General features: G+C 45.0%; 1 protein-coding gene across 2 annotated transcripts in view; it reads right to left on the bottom strand.

Annotated features, from left to right (window-relative positions):
- The window catches only part of LOC144669571 (ubinuclein-2-like), a 78,414-nt gene that overhangs the window by 14,074 nt on the left and 50,137 nt on the right, over positions 1-14,203 (bottom strand). For both annotated transcript variants that reach the window (XM_078532067.1, XM_078532068.1), the window contains 3 exons: positions 13,061-13,111; positions 5,480-5,522; positions 3,362-4,954 (listed from right to left, as the gene is read on the bottom strand). In XM_078532067.1, coding sequence (XP_078388193.1) covers positions 3,362-4,954; positions 5,480-5,522; positions 13,061-13,111 — 1,687 coding nt within the window. The remainder of the gene's footprint in view (positions 1-3,361; positions 4,955-5,479; positions 5,523-13,060; positions 13,112-14,203) is intronic.

Genomic DNA, 14,203 nt, shown 5'->3' with positions numbered 1-14,203 from the left:
GGAGTGATTAAAATCAGGGATGCTCAAGAGGCAGGATTGCAAGAGCGTGGATATCAGGGAGAGTTTTGGGGCTGGAGATGATTACAGAGGTAGGGAGGGTGAGGCTATGGAGAGATTTGATTTTAAAATTCTCAGCCTTGTTTTCAAGATGTTGCTTGATCTGGAGCCAACACAGATCAGCGGGCATAGGGATGTTAGGGGAACAGGACATGGTGCGAGTTGAGGCAGCACAGTTTTGGATGACCTCCTGTTAACAAAGGATAGAATATGGGAGATTGGCCAGGAGTTCGTTGGCATAGTCAAGTCAAGAGGTAAGAAAGGCATGCATGAGGGTCTCAGCAGCAGATGAGCTGAGGCAGGTAATATTACATGAGTGGAAGTACACAGTCCCAGTGACGGCATGGGTGTGTAGTCAGAAGCTTATCTTGGGGTCAAAGATAACGCCAAGGTTGCAAACAGTCTCGTTCAGCCTCAAGGTGATTACCAGGGAAGGTAATGTAGTCAATGGCCAGGGAACAAAGTTTGTGGCAAGAACCAAAGTCAATGGCTTCAGTTTTCTCATTGTTTATTTGGAGGAAATTTCTGCTCATCCAGTATTGGATATCAGATAAATAGTCTGAAGATTTAGAGACAGTGGGGTTAGGTCAAGTGGTGAGGTAGAACTTGGTGCCGTCAGCGTATATGTGAAAACTAACACTGTGCTTTCAGATGATGGCGCCAAGGGATAGCATGTAGCTGTAAAAAAAAGTGGTCAAGTACAGATCCTCGGAGGCACACACACACACACACACACACCAGAGGCAATGGTACTCGAGTCGGAACAGAAATCATTGCCGGTGATTCTAGGTATTCTCTGCATAGATAACAATGGAACCAGGTGGGTGCAGTCCCACCCAGCTGGGTGAGGGTGGAGAAGTGGATGGTGTGATCAACCAGATCAGAAGCAGAAAATTAAGGCCAACTGCAGAGCCTTCAGGGTAAGACATAAGTATGAATAGGTGCCATACAAGACAAAAATGGAATGGAAAATTGTGGAGAGAAAAGAAATCGCATAACCGAAATAGTTTTTAAAAAATATTTAAAAAGTGAAAGCAAATTTTCTGTGAAAGGGAGACATCCTGTCTCCTCAATTCAATTTCTCACTCTGTTGCTGGGTTTGTCAGTGAACCGCCTATTAACAGGGCTGCAGTCCAGCCAATCTGTGGCAGTCACTGGGAGAAGCATAACAACTATCCAATACTCAGCCCAGGAGTAACTCTGCTCCTGGTCCTCCCTCCCCCACCAAGTGGGAAAGTTTGCTGATGATTGCGCAGTGATCAGATCCATTCACAATTCCTCAGATAATGAAGCAGTATGTGGTTGCATACAGCAAGGCCTGGGCAATATTCAGGTTTGGGGTGATAAGTGGCAAGTAATGGTTATGCCAGGCAATGACCATCTCCAACAAGAGGCAGTCTAGCACCTCCCCATGACATTCAATGGCATTTTCATTGTTGAATCCACCATCAACATCCTGGGGATCACTGAAATTTTATGGACAAGCCATAAAATGCTGTTAAGAGTAAGAGTAGGTCAGAGGCTGGGAATTCTGTGGTGAATAATTCACTTGCTGACTCCCCAAAGCCTGTCCATCTACAAGGCACAAGTCAGGAATGTGATGGAATACTCTCCACTTGCCCGGATGAGTGCAGCTCCAACAACACCGAAGAAGTTCGACACCATCCAGGGCAAAGCAGCCCAGTTGATCTGCAACTCGTCAACCAACATTAACTCCCTCCACCACCGACGCACAGCGGTTGCTGCGAGTACCATTTTACAAGGTGCACGGCAGCAACTCATGAAGACTTTTTCGACAGCACATTCCAAACATGGAACCTCTATCACCTAGAAGGGCACGGCCAGCAGACACATTGGAACATCACCGCCTACAATTTTCCCCCCCAAGTCCCATGCCACCCTAACTTGGTATTATATCGCTGTTTCTTTATTGTTGTGGATCAAAGTCCTGAAACTCCCTCTGTAACAGCACTGTGGGTGTACCTGCACCACATGGACTGCAGCAATTCAAGAAGGCAACTTACCACCAGCTTCTCAAAGGCAATGTGGATTGGGCAATAAATGCTGGCTTTGTCTGCACATCTCGTGAATGAATACATTTGAAAATCACGTTTGTGGGATCTTTCTGAGAGAAAACTGCCTGCTGTGTTACCTACAAAAGTGATGATGCCTTGAAAATGTCTAAAGACGACATTTCATTGGTTGTAAATGCTTTGGGCTGTCTGGAGGGTGTTGGGAAGTACCATTTAATGAAAATCTTTATTTGTGTCCCTAAGGTTGATGAACAAGAATATCTCCAGCCAGTACATGCAACAACACCCAATGTATTAATTAAATGCACAGTGGGGGGTTACTTGTAAACCCTCCTAAGACCAACTAGTAACAGAGAAGGGATCTTCTAATACTATAGAAACAAAGGTTACAACAGCCTTATAAAACTCCACTTAGTGAGGAGCAATTCAACAATTATCAAATGTTGGAAATTATGCATTTGCACCTCTTGTACAGTGCTTCTCTGTCTAGCTCTGTTTATTGTTCTGGGGACCTATACTCAATGCGGTGCAGCACTGAATTTCACAAACAGTAGAGAGCCCAGAGAAGAGGATCAGGGATTTAGTTGATACAGTCCACGCCTTGGGGCACTGCACCAGAGGAAGACAAAGGAGTTAAAAATAACTGGCCAGGTTGCTATCAACCTGCCTCTGATTCTGCTGTGAAGTTGGTGCATGTGCATCAAGAAATGACATGAAACACTTGGCTGTGATGCCTATCGGGGTCTAATAGTCCGCACATACCGTCAGGCTCAGCTTGATGAACGGTCACTGGGGTCAGGTATTGGAGATTGCTTGGCCACATCTCATTGAATCAAGATAATTGTTGTTTTGGAAAATGCAGCTATGGTCGTGGCATCGTGGGAAGGAATGAGAGTCGAGATTTTGCCCTGAGAGGAAAGTTCTCACATGAGGGGTTTGGGGCAGAATATGGGGTTCAGGAGGCAAAGCACACAATAGCCTATCAAAGTTCTCTGTGAAAAACTCCACCCTTTTTGTGCCTTTCCCTTCCCAAAGCCAAATTATTGTTCCTGAGGTTTGGTGTCCAAAACTAAAGATAACATAGGAAAATTGAAACAGGGCAATCAGTCCACTTACAGTAACGCAAATGGCATCTAACCAAGACTCTGAGCAAGTGGAGCATCACTTTCCCACTTTCCTATTCCAGCCCGCTTGAGAGAAACCTGTTTTCCCCGCCAAAAGTCTATTAAAACATGGGAACATAGAGAGCAATAATTTCAGCAAGTAGTTACCTGGATACCAGTTGATGATCCTGAGCCAGAGGGGGGCCTGTGTAGGGAGGGCAGCATTTTTATAGCAACCTGAGCACCACTTCCCGGCCCCCCACTCACATTAGTCCTACTGACAGTTCCGCTAGGGCTGCTCCTATTAGCAGCTGAATTGCTGAGAGACCCAGTCCGACTGACAGAGACATTCGGGCTCGTGGTGCTGCGGTTGGGGGTGCCGATGCCCACTGCCCCAGCGGCGCTACTCCTACCGACAGTCCCACTGCTCCTGACGGGCGCCCCGCTCACGCTCAAGCTGCCACGGCTGACAGTTCCGGCTGTGGTGCTTCTGCCAAGAGTCCCGGCACCCAGCGGGCTGGCCAGTTTCTGAGGCACTGAGGTTTTTTTTACAAGAGCTGCTGACTGCTGCTGACCAGCGGTTGATCCGGAAGGCGACTGCCTGCTGCCGGATGGGCTGCCGGAGTGTTTACCACTGCTTTGCCTGCTGGCTGGAGTCCCGGTCAGGCTACTTGACCCCGTCGACACATTCTGGTTCACGGTGCTTGAAGGGGCTGTGGGCTTGAGCGGGCCAGCCATGGAGAAGGGAGGTTTAAAGCCTTGGGCCGAGGTGCTCGAGGGCACTGTGGCTTTGGGCGTGTAATCGCTAGAGGTAGACGGGCTGGAACTGGTCCGAGACACTGCAGTGTGAGAAACCTGGGTGTTGCTGGTGGCCGAGGGAGAAAAGGACGTCGGGTAGGCAGTCGACTTCTCTGACAACTGTGGCATATGACTGGGGAGCAGGTGCTGCGGACAGGCGTTCAACTTTACTACCGGATTTTGGTGCGTTTTGATGGCAGAAATTTGGGGGTGTGACACGAGGCTGTTGGGGTGCATGCTGGACTGGGATTGCTGTTTGGCGGAGTGGGCCTGTGACTGGCTCAGCCTCTGCAATCCTGGCTGGTGCTGCTTGGCCGTGCAAGTCACTGGGGGGGGTTTGGGTGTCTGGGACGAAGGTGTGGTGTAGCCGGCGATCAAGCTGGTCATTCCTGGTCGGGACCCTTCCTGGGACTTCTTGGTGCCCGAACTGTGGCCAAATAAATGACTGAAGGTCAAAGGGACAGGAGAGAGCGTGGGCACTTTCGGAGACGGCGTGCCTGGTTTCGGAGACGGCGTGGCTGCTTTTGGGGACGGCACGACTGTTTTCGGAGACGGCAAGACTGCTTTTGGCTGGGGCGCAGTTGCTTTCGGTGACGGCGTGGCTGACTTTGGGGAAAAGGAGGCTGCTTTTGGGGAAAGTACTAGAGGTGTGACCTTGGCTATGGCCTTTTTATCTTCCTTCGCCACAGGCTGAGGTCGAGGTGCAGGGGGAACAGAGTTATTTACAATCCTGCCGATCTTGGCCGAATTGTTGAAGACAGACAATGCATCCGACACCGATTCGAGGGAAGGGGGCTTAAGGGACAGATCTTCATCCAGAGAGTCGTCCAGGTAAATAGTTTCCCGGTTTTGATTACAACTGGACCTTGAGATGCTGATAGGCGTGACGTTACTCATAGGCAGCACTTTCAGACCAGTGCTGCCTGCAGTAGTGAGCTTCTGCTCTTTCTTGGGGCTTGAGTCCTATTTAAAGGAAAAGTGAAAAAATAATTAAGAGTGAGGAATTGTAACAGCTGTCAGATCACCTCACATCCCACCTAAACAGCAATATCATCTGCCTACACAATAGATAAACTCCAGAAAAAGGGGGAAAGGGGGCGCAAGGGGGGCAGTGTGAGGGAAAAAGAGCAGAGGTGGGGGAGGGGGGTGAATTACTTAGGCCTCAGTTTTAGCGACACATTTTGCAGTCATAAACTTGCTCCACAGGCACCAGCTGAGACAAGCTATGTTTGGACTGGTCTTCCACTCTACTCCTGGAATGTAATTAGGAGTCTCAGTCTGTATAGGCAGGGGGCTGGGGCACAACAGATATACTGAGCAAGGCCAAAGAAACACAAGGCTTGCCTGCGTTAACACTGCTCCCAAAGCACTGTGTTTCTGATAGGGCACTATATCTTCCATTCCATTTTCTGGTTGTTACCTAGTTTAAATAAACCAACAATGTTTACTTGAGGGAAAAAGAGGAGAAGAGGAAAGGGAAAGACTCACCTTTACTTTAGGCTTTGGGGCTAATATCACCTTCTTCTTGGCCCTAGGAAAGAAAAGACAGTGAGATAAAGAAATCTTGGCTGCAACAACCTAAAGCGTATTGCTGAAAAAAGAGACATATCAAAGTTTTTTGTCTTGCACTCTTCAGGACACCCGCAAGAATACCGATATAAGGGGGAAAACAACAATTTACACTGCATGTGAAAAGAGTGCTGATTGGTTGGCAAGTGGTGTTGCATGGGGAATGCACCACTGATGGTGACTGATAGTAAACTGTGAAGCATTGCTTGAAATTTAAACCTGGCAGCTTGACCCTGATTGGTCAAGGCATTGCCCTGAGAAATGAATCACTGAATGGCTGTCACTTATTTTGTTTAGCTGAATCAAGCACATGTTCTGTCTGCAAAGAATAGGGGCCTGTGTATTAATATATGTAGCTTCCAGTACATGCAAATGTACCACACTGTGAGTCCGACTGACAATCTTAAATTGGTTGTCAGTGTAATTTTTAGCACATTGAGGATTATTTAGCAAATGTGGTCCGATCGCAGAATCACATCTAATGTTAGACACTGTCCTTTGAGTTTTGCAAGAATGGGCTGGTTGGGTACGGTCTGTACCCTGCCCTTTAAGAACAGTGGCTGGGACATGCTGTTTGATACAATCCGCCAGTCTTTGGGATGTACATCCTACATACCCAGCATCACACTGGCACTGAAATTCTTATACCACATTACTCATTTGTGTGATAAAAGGCACGTCTTTTTGGCTTGACTCCACCATCCTGTTAGTGGTGAATACCACTTGTGTTGCTACTGCATTGTAGCAGCGTGAAACAGCCAGCTTCACCTGTTGCTCAAATTTTTTGAGATACCTTGCCCTTCCAGGGTAACCTGGAGGTAGACTGGGCACTTTTCAGGGCCAAGAGTGACGGCCTTAGGCCCGTTCATGAGTTTGCATGATATACAGCATGAAATCATCTGATCAGAGGAGCCATTATCTTCCAGGATGTCTTTGATGCACCCCATTCCAGCATCAAGCACGCATGGTGAGCAAATGGCTCAGGTCTTATTTACAAAGTTGCTGATACGACCAATCTTATAGCGTGTGGAACTGTAAGAATACCAATCTGTATATTGACCAGTGAAGGTAGACCGTGGCAGAGAATCCCCTGGCAGATTTCTCAACTAGTATGTCAAGGAAGAGGAGTTCATTTGACTGCTCCATTTCATAGTGAATTTTGAGTGCAGGATGGAGCCCATGTAAGGAAATTGTTATATGCAGCTACGGATTTAAATAAAGCGAACGTATCATTAACATATCGGAAATATGCGAGGGGTAGGTAGTTAGGTGTCATTCCATCAAAGACACGTTTCTCATGCGACCCAACAAAGATGTTTGAGAGAGAGAGCTGGGCCTAGAGGGGATCTCATGGCAACACCATCTATTTGGGCATACATGATGTCATTAAAACTGAATTCAACTGTGGAAGTTGCCAAGTTCATAAGTTCAATGAATACGGATTCATGCAATGGTGGCGGGTCTAGATTGCCATGGTATAGTGCTGCAGCGCAAATATCTACGGCTTCCTTGGAACATTGGTGAATGGGCTACTCATGCCAAATGAGCACATGGACACAGCATTGCTATCGATATGCAAGTCTTGTATGGCTTTCGTAAATATGAAGGAGTTCTTCACTGTCTATGTGGAAAACTTGGGCAAAACTGGTTGTAGAAATTCACCCAACCATTGGGCCAATTCATGTTGTGCAGAACCAGTCATAGATAAGATGGGGCATAGAGGACTTCACTTGTATGTGTCTTGGGCAGCCCATACATATGTGGACATAGCAAACCGTGAGGACAAACCCTGTCATATATATCACGGCTATATATATATCATATATATCAAGAGCTCATTGCTCTTACACAATTCCAGCAAGCGTTTTTTTTTTAGCTTACTATCGAGCAAGGCTGTCCGGTCATGTCTGTGATACTGAACGACTATTTGCAACCTAAAGAGAGTTGCTTAAAAGGGGTTGCAAATTAAAAAATGTAAAATGTACAGCAGCTCAGTCAGCATCCAAAAGAGAAAAGCAAATTATGTTTAGGTGGGTCTTTTGATCAGTTTTGAAGAAGCTCCTTTGCTAAATGACCTGCTGTGCACTTCCAACTCTTATTTCAGATTGGGGGCGTTCCTTTTATTCCATTATTCGTTCTCAGGGTGTAGCACTGGCAAGGCAGTGCTTGTTCCCCAGCCCATGTTAACAAGATAGCGGTGGTGGATCTCGACTGGGTGGTGTTTACTGGCCACATCACGATATGGGGGACTGTAGTCAGGTGGAAGCCAGCATGGATAGAAAAGGAGGCTCCTTCCCCTTAAGCATATTATTGAGCCTGTTGGGATCTTACAATAATCCAACAGTCCCTTTTAATAATTTTTTTCTGGTACCAGCCCACAGATCAGAAAATTTATTGAGCTCTGTTTGCAACAGCAGAATTTGAATTCATGACCTCTGGCGAGCAAGCTCAGTTCTGGGACCGCTATACTGCTTTACTGGCTAACTTGTTTTTTTGTTGAAGTTCTAGGTATCTCAACATTGAAATAGTTTTGATCGCACACCTTAATCCAATCTGAGGCTTTATATTGAAGTGCTCCATGGAATGATCCATTGGTCATTTGAATGGATGAAACAGCAAACAGGGAGCTGGGTTTGGTTTATCAATCATAACAAGTCCAAGGTCATCACTCAGAGGCATCTTCTCTCAACCACAGAATAAATACTCGGCTCTGACTGCACCAGTGATCAGGAGCACTAAGATGTTCACTCACTTGGAATGCGATGGAATTAAGGAGAAAAAATATAATTCTGCAAATAAGATATAGAAAGGACAGGCTATGAGATAGCCTAATCCCCCTGCTTTGTAAAACTCATACATAGTTTGCAAATTATTGAGAATTTAATGAACTCAACCTGGCAACAAATAATCTATGGGCTTTAATACAAAATGCAGACTGCAGTAGGCCTTTCATTTTTATTCTGTAAATTAAGGAGAGCTGCATTTTGCAACGTATTGTAATTATTTGTATACTGAAATCATAATTGTACCATCCTTCTATTATCTTATACCTTATGTTTATTTCAATGATTTGCTATAACTGTTATGAATTATGATTACTTGTTTTATTTGTATTATCACAATTAAACACATGCAGTCATGATGATTTTCAATAAACCAAATATCTATCTATTTAATGACCAACAATGGTCAAGGGGTGTTGTGGGAGATGGAAAACAATCAAATGAGAGCTGCAATGAAATGTGGAAGAAACCCCCAAGCACTTAGTGAGCTTGTGCAGTGCATGCTGCCCCAGGAGGACTGTAAGGTTCACCCTTGGTCAGGCTCAGTCAACTGATCTCTGCTGGGGCAACTGTAATAAGATTACAATTTGTCATCAAGTCCTGGGTCTGGAGTGAGTCCTGCTGGAAGCCCTTGATTGGTCAGTGGCAGCGCTGCCCCACAGTCGAATAGCATGCCCCCATTTGCTGTCTAAGCCCGTACTTAAAAAAAATGACAGGCATTTGGGCGGGGGGAGAATATCAGTGAGGAGATGAAAGCGTTTAAAAAATAAAATAAAATCCCAATTTATTGAGACAATGAGGAGCAGAACAACAGTTAACTCCCTGTTGCTGAATGCAAGGTAGTTGGGCAATAAAAACAAACTATTTGCGTACTGTGAACATGGGGCACTGCTGCACATCAGGCTGATCAATCAGTAACGCTGGTAGGCAGTGAATGAATAAATCAGTGCTATCTTCATCACATGGAATTATTCCCAGTGTTTTCAGGGATTAAGTTCAGAGATTTCATCCTCTTTTCATAGGAAAACTGCAAGGAATTGGCCTTGATCAGAGCTGGATTGAAAAAAAGGTGGACTGTGAAGGGGACTAAAACTGTGCTCCACACAATCAGGAGCTAAATTTTACTTTGGAATTAGACCCCCCACCCCGTGCAGTTCTCTCCATTCTATTCTCTTCCTGTCAAAGGAACTCTGACTGCCGTAGAATCATGCAGCACAGGAGGCGGCCTTTCGGCCCATCATGCCTATACTGGTTTTTTAATTGGAGCTATCCAATCCAACAGGTCCCACTCCTCTTTTAAGTATTTATCCAGTTCCTTTTGAAAGTTACTATTGAATCTTTCTCCACTAACTTTCCAGATGATAACTTGCTGTAAAAAAAAAACAAAATTCACCTCTGTCCTTTGTGCAAATTATTTAAGATCGATTCACTGATTACTTACTGACCCTTCTTACCAGTTGAAATGGGTTTCTTATTTAACTGATTACCCCTCCTGATTCTGAACACTTCTATTAAATCTCTCCTTAATCTTCTCTGCTCCAAGGTAAACAATCACAAATTCTCTAATTATTCCACATTTTTGAAGTTCCTCATTCCTGATATTATTCTCTGCATCCTCCCCAAGGTCTGTCAGCTTTGCTCCAAAAGCATCCACTCAACAGCCAAACTGGTGTTATTTATTTACAGACTGTTCAAGGACATGAAATCCCAGCATTTTTTTTAATGCAAATGAGTTCAAATATGCTGTTTAACTCTTTGGAACAAAGTTGAATCTTTGTTAAAGTGTGCAACCCTGTGAAATTACTGCAGCATTCTCAGAAAAGAGGGATTTCACCCCTTATCACACTGTCCAGTCACTGTACAATCGCCACAGTCTTGCAGCTTTCAGCATGAATGTGGAAAGAGTCTTCAAGTGGCCTGGAAAGTAATGCAGCGCCCAGTGGGGTGCTGGACAAAGCAACCACTTATGTGGGAGCGTCCAGTGGCCATAGCCTGGAAATATGCCATTACATTAGATTTCCATCTGTTTATATAGGCAGTTTCAATTTCAAAAGTTAACATGAAATTGTCGTCAAAAATCGTGAGTTTGACAAAATGTAAATACATAATACACAATTATATATATATTACCTTCACACATATGTATGTTATAAGCTTATTATGGACAAAGAAATTGACAAGTTGCAAAAAAATGTTTTGGATTGGGGCAGAGCAGATTTCAGTAAAATAAGGCAGGATCTGGCCAAGGTAGACTGGGAGCAGCTACTTGTGGGGAAATCTACAGAGGAGCAGTGGGGTGGGGGGCGGGGGGAGAGTTCAAAAAGGAAATGAGGAGGGTACAGGCTCAACATGTTCACTCTAGGGTGATAGGAAGGAGTAACAAGCCCAGAAAACCATGGATGACCAGAGATATTCAAGATACGATAAGAAGGGAAAGAGAGGCTTTTAGCAGGTACAAGGGAAGCAAATCAGCAGAGGCATTAGTGGAGTACAGAAAGTGCAGGGTGGAGCTTAAGAAAGCAATCAGGAGAGCAAAGAGGGGATATAAGAAAGCTCCGGCTGGTAAAAGTAGGGAAAATCCCAAGATATTCTATAAGTACATCAATGGGAAGAGGATAACCAGGGAAAGAGTAGGGCCCATTAGGTACCAAGGGGGCAATCTATGGGTGGAACCAGAGGACATCAGTAGAGTGTTGAATGAATACTTCACATCCATCTTCACCCAAGAGAATGAGGATGAAGGTATCGAACTCAGGGAGAGAGACTGCAAGGTTCCTGAGCAAGCTGATATAGGGAGACACAAGGTATTGGAGGTGTTGGCAGGCTTAAAAGTGGACAAATCTCCAGGTCAGGATGATTTGTGTCCCAGACTGCTGAGGGAGGCAAGGGAGGAGATTGCAGGGGGCTCTTGCCCCAAATTTTTAATTCCTCTCTGGCCACGGGGGAGGTGCCAGAGGACTGGAGAACAGCTAATGTGGTTCCGCTATTTAAGAAGAGTTGTAGAGATAAGCTAGGGAACTACAGGCCAGCGAGTCTCACGTCAGTGGTAGGGAAACTATTGGAGAAAATTCTGAAGCAGAGAATCTATCTCCACTTGGACAGGCAAGATTTGATCAGAGATAGTCAGCATGGCTTTGTCAGAGGGAGGTCATGCCTAACAAATTTGATTGAAGTTTTTGAGGAGGTGACCAGGTGTGTAGATGAGTGTAGTGCAGTTGATGTAGTTTATATGGATTTCAGCAAAGCCTTTGACAAGGTCCCACATGGGAGACTTATAAAGGCGGCAAATGCACATGGGATACAGGGTAATTTGATAAAATTAGCTTAGTTGTAGGAGGCAGAGGGTGATGACAGAAGGATGCTTTAGTGACTGGAAGCCAGTATCCAGTGGCATGCCACAGGGATCTGTGCTGGGTCCCTTATTATTTGTCATTTATATAAATGACATAAATGACTATGTGGGGGATTAGTAAGTTTGCGGATGACACAAAGATTGGCCAGGTGGTTAACAGTGAGGATAAGTGTCTTGGGCTACAGGAAGGTATAGACGGGATGGTCAAATGGGCAGATAAGTGGCAGATGGAATTTAACCCTGAAAAGTGTGAGGTGATACACTTTGGAAGGAGTAATTTGACAAGGAAGTATTCAATGAACGGCATGACACTAGGAAGTTCTGAGGAACAAAGGGACCTTGGCGAGTGTGTCCATAGATGGTGGAGGGACATGTTAGTGGGGTGCTGAAAAAGGCATATGGGACACTTGCCTTTATCAATCGAGGCATAGATTACAAAAGTAGGGAGATCATGTTGGAATTGTATAGAACCTTGATGAGGCCACAGCTGGAGTACTGTGTGCAGTTCTGGTCGCCACATTATAGGAAGGATGTGATTGCACTGGAGGGGGTGCAGAGGATATTCACCAGGATGTTGCCTAGGATGAAACATTTAAGTTATGAAGAAAGGTTGGATAGACTTGGGTTGTTTTCATTGGAGCAGAGAAGACTGAGGGGCGACCTGATCGAGGTGTACAAGATTATGAGGGGCATGGACGGGGAGCAGCTGTTCCCCTTAGTTGAAGGGTCAGTCACAAGGGGTCATAAGTTCAAGGTGAGGGGCAGGAGGTTTAGGGGGGATGTGAGGAAAAACCTGGAAAAGTCTGGAATGCGCTGCCTGGGAGGGTGGTGGAGGCGGGTTGCCTCACATCCTTTAAAAAGTAACTGGATGAGCACTTGGCATGTCATAGCATTCAAGGCTATGGGCCAAGTGCTGGTAAATGGGATTAGGTAAGTAGGTCAGGTGTTTCTCACATGTTGGTGCAGACTCAATGGGCCGAAGGGCCTCTTCTGCACTGTGTGATTCTGTCATATGTGAAATGCCTTGGGATACTTTCTTACATTAAAGATGCTACATAAATGCAAGTTATATACACATATACATTTCATGACTTGAGACAATCATGATCAGGTAAAGAGAATTGATAGGAAAATAGACACAGGCACTGACACACAGGCACCAACACAGGATCGATCAGTGCTGCGCTGATCTGTAGATGGGTGACCTGCTAACACTCTCACTTCCAAAGCGCTCATATGAACAATTGCTCTGGAAATCTGCATGAGCCTGCAGAACACATTTCAGGAAGGAGCCTGTGCCTTTAGAGGGAGGGAGGGGGGGAAATAAAAGTGGGGAAAAAAATTAATGGCTGTGGTTCTACTCACGGTGTGGCGGTTAGATGATTGTGCACTCTCTTGCTCTCTTTAAGCAGCATCCTGCAACAGAAAAGACACATTCAGTAACATTATTGTTCTTTGATTAGGGATAATCTACTATCTTTGAGGGATGGGGTGGTCTGCCCTATGTATCCACTGATCAGAATATGGGATGTCAATAGAACTCTAATGTTAAGGAACAGTTATAGAGTAAAATTCCGTGTCAATAGCATGCTTTTAATGCTAATTTAAGAATGGTACCCAATTACCTCATGATGACATTAATCTTTTCCATGCCAGTTTTCTCTCAATGGTTCTGAGTGTGCAGTTTCTTTTCTCTATCTGTCTCTATTCACTATGAGCTGGCTCTGAGTGCCCCTCTGGCAGGCTCTATAACAGTTAGAAGCTTTTATTTTGCACTGTTATCTTGAAGATTGGGATCCCGGTGAAGCAATGTTCAAACAGAGACCCCTGACTACTGTGCCCCAATTTTCTTTACTTCCCATTGTTGCACATTAAGAGCTGTGGGGGCTGGAGTCCCACAGTTGACAAGGCAGAGAATGTTGCTTTGAGCTAAGCCCTGACGTGGATTTCGGGTTTTAAAACTACCTGTCCCTGTAAGGAAAAAAGTCTTCTCTTATTATTCTCCAAAACGACAAGGTAGACAGGGAGAAAAGTTTCCTACTGGCTGGAGGGGAGGTAATCAGAAGACATAGACTTAAAATAACTGGCAAAAGAACTTGAGGGAAGGTGGGGAGATTGGTTTGTTTTATTTAGTGAGTTATGATGATCTGGAACATGAACTAGAGGGAAGATGGGGAGATTGGTTTGTTTTATTTAGTGAGTTATGATGATCTGGAACATGCTGCTTCAAAGGACAGTGGAAGCAGATTCAATGGTAACTTTCAAAAGTGAATTGGATAAATACCTGAAAAAGAAATATTTCAGGGATATGGAGAAAGGGGAGCAGAATGGGATTATTAGGTCAAAGTGTTTTGTAAAAGTCTATGATTCATTTCAGGTGTTGTCAGCACCAGTGTTTTTAGGCTAAAGGTGGGGCAGGAGTTCCCATGATGCTGCTTCAACCATCTGCCCAAATTTCATGGAAGCAGCAAGTGCAGGATTTGACTTGTATATTTCCTCTTCCTTCAC

This window comes from Cetorhinus maximus, chromosome 29, assembly GCF_964194155.1.
Source record: "Cetorhinus maximus chromosome 29, sCetMax3.hap1.1, whole genome shotgun sequence".
Taxonomy (NCBI): Eukaryota; Metazoa; Chordata; class Chondrichthyes; order Lamniformes; family Cetorhinidae; genus Cetorhinus; species Cetorhinus maximus.
This window is presented reverse-complemented; position numbering and strand designations above follow the sequence as displayed.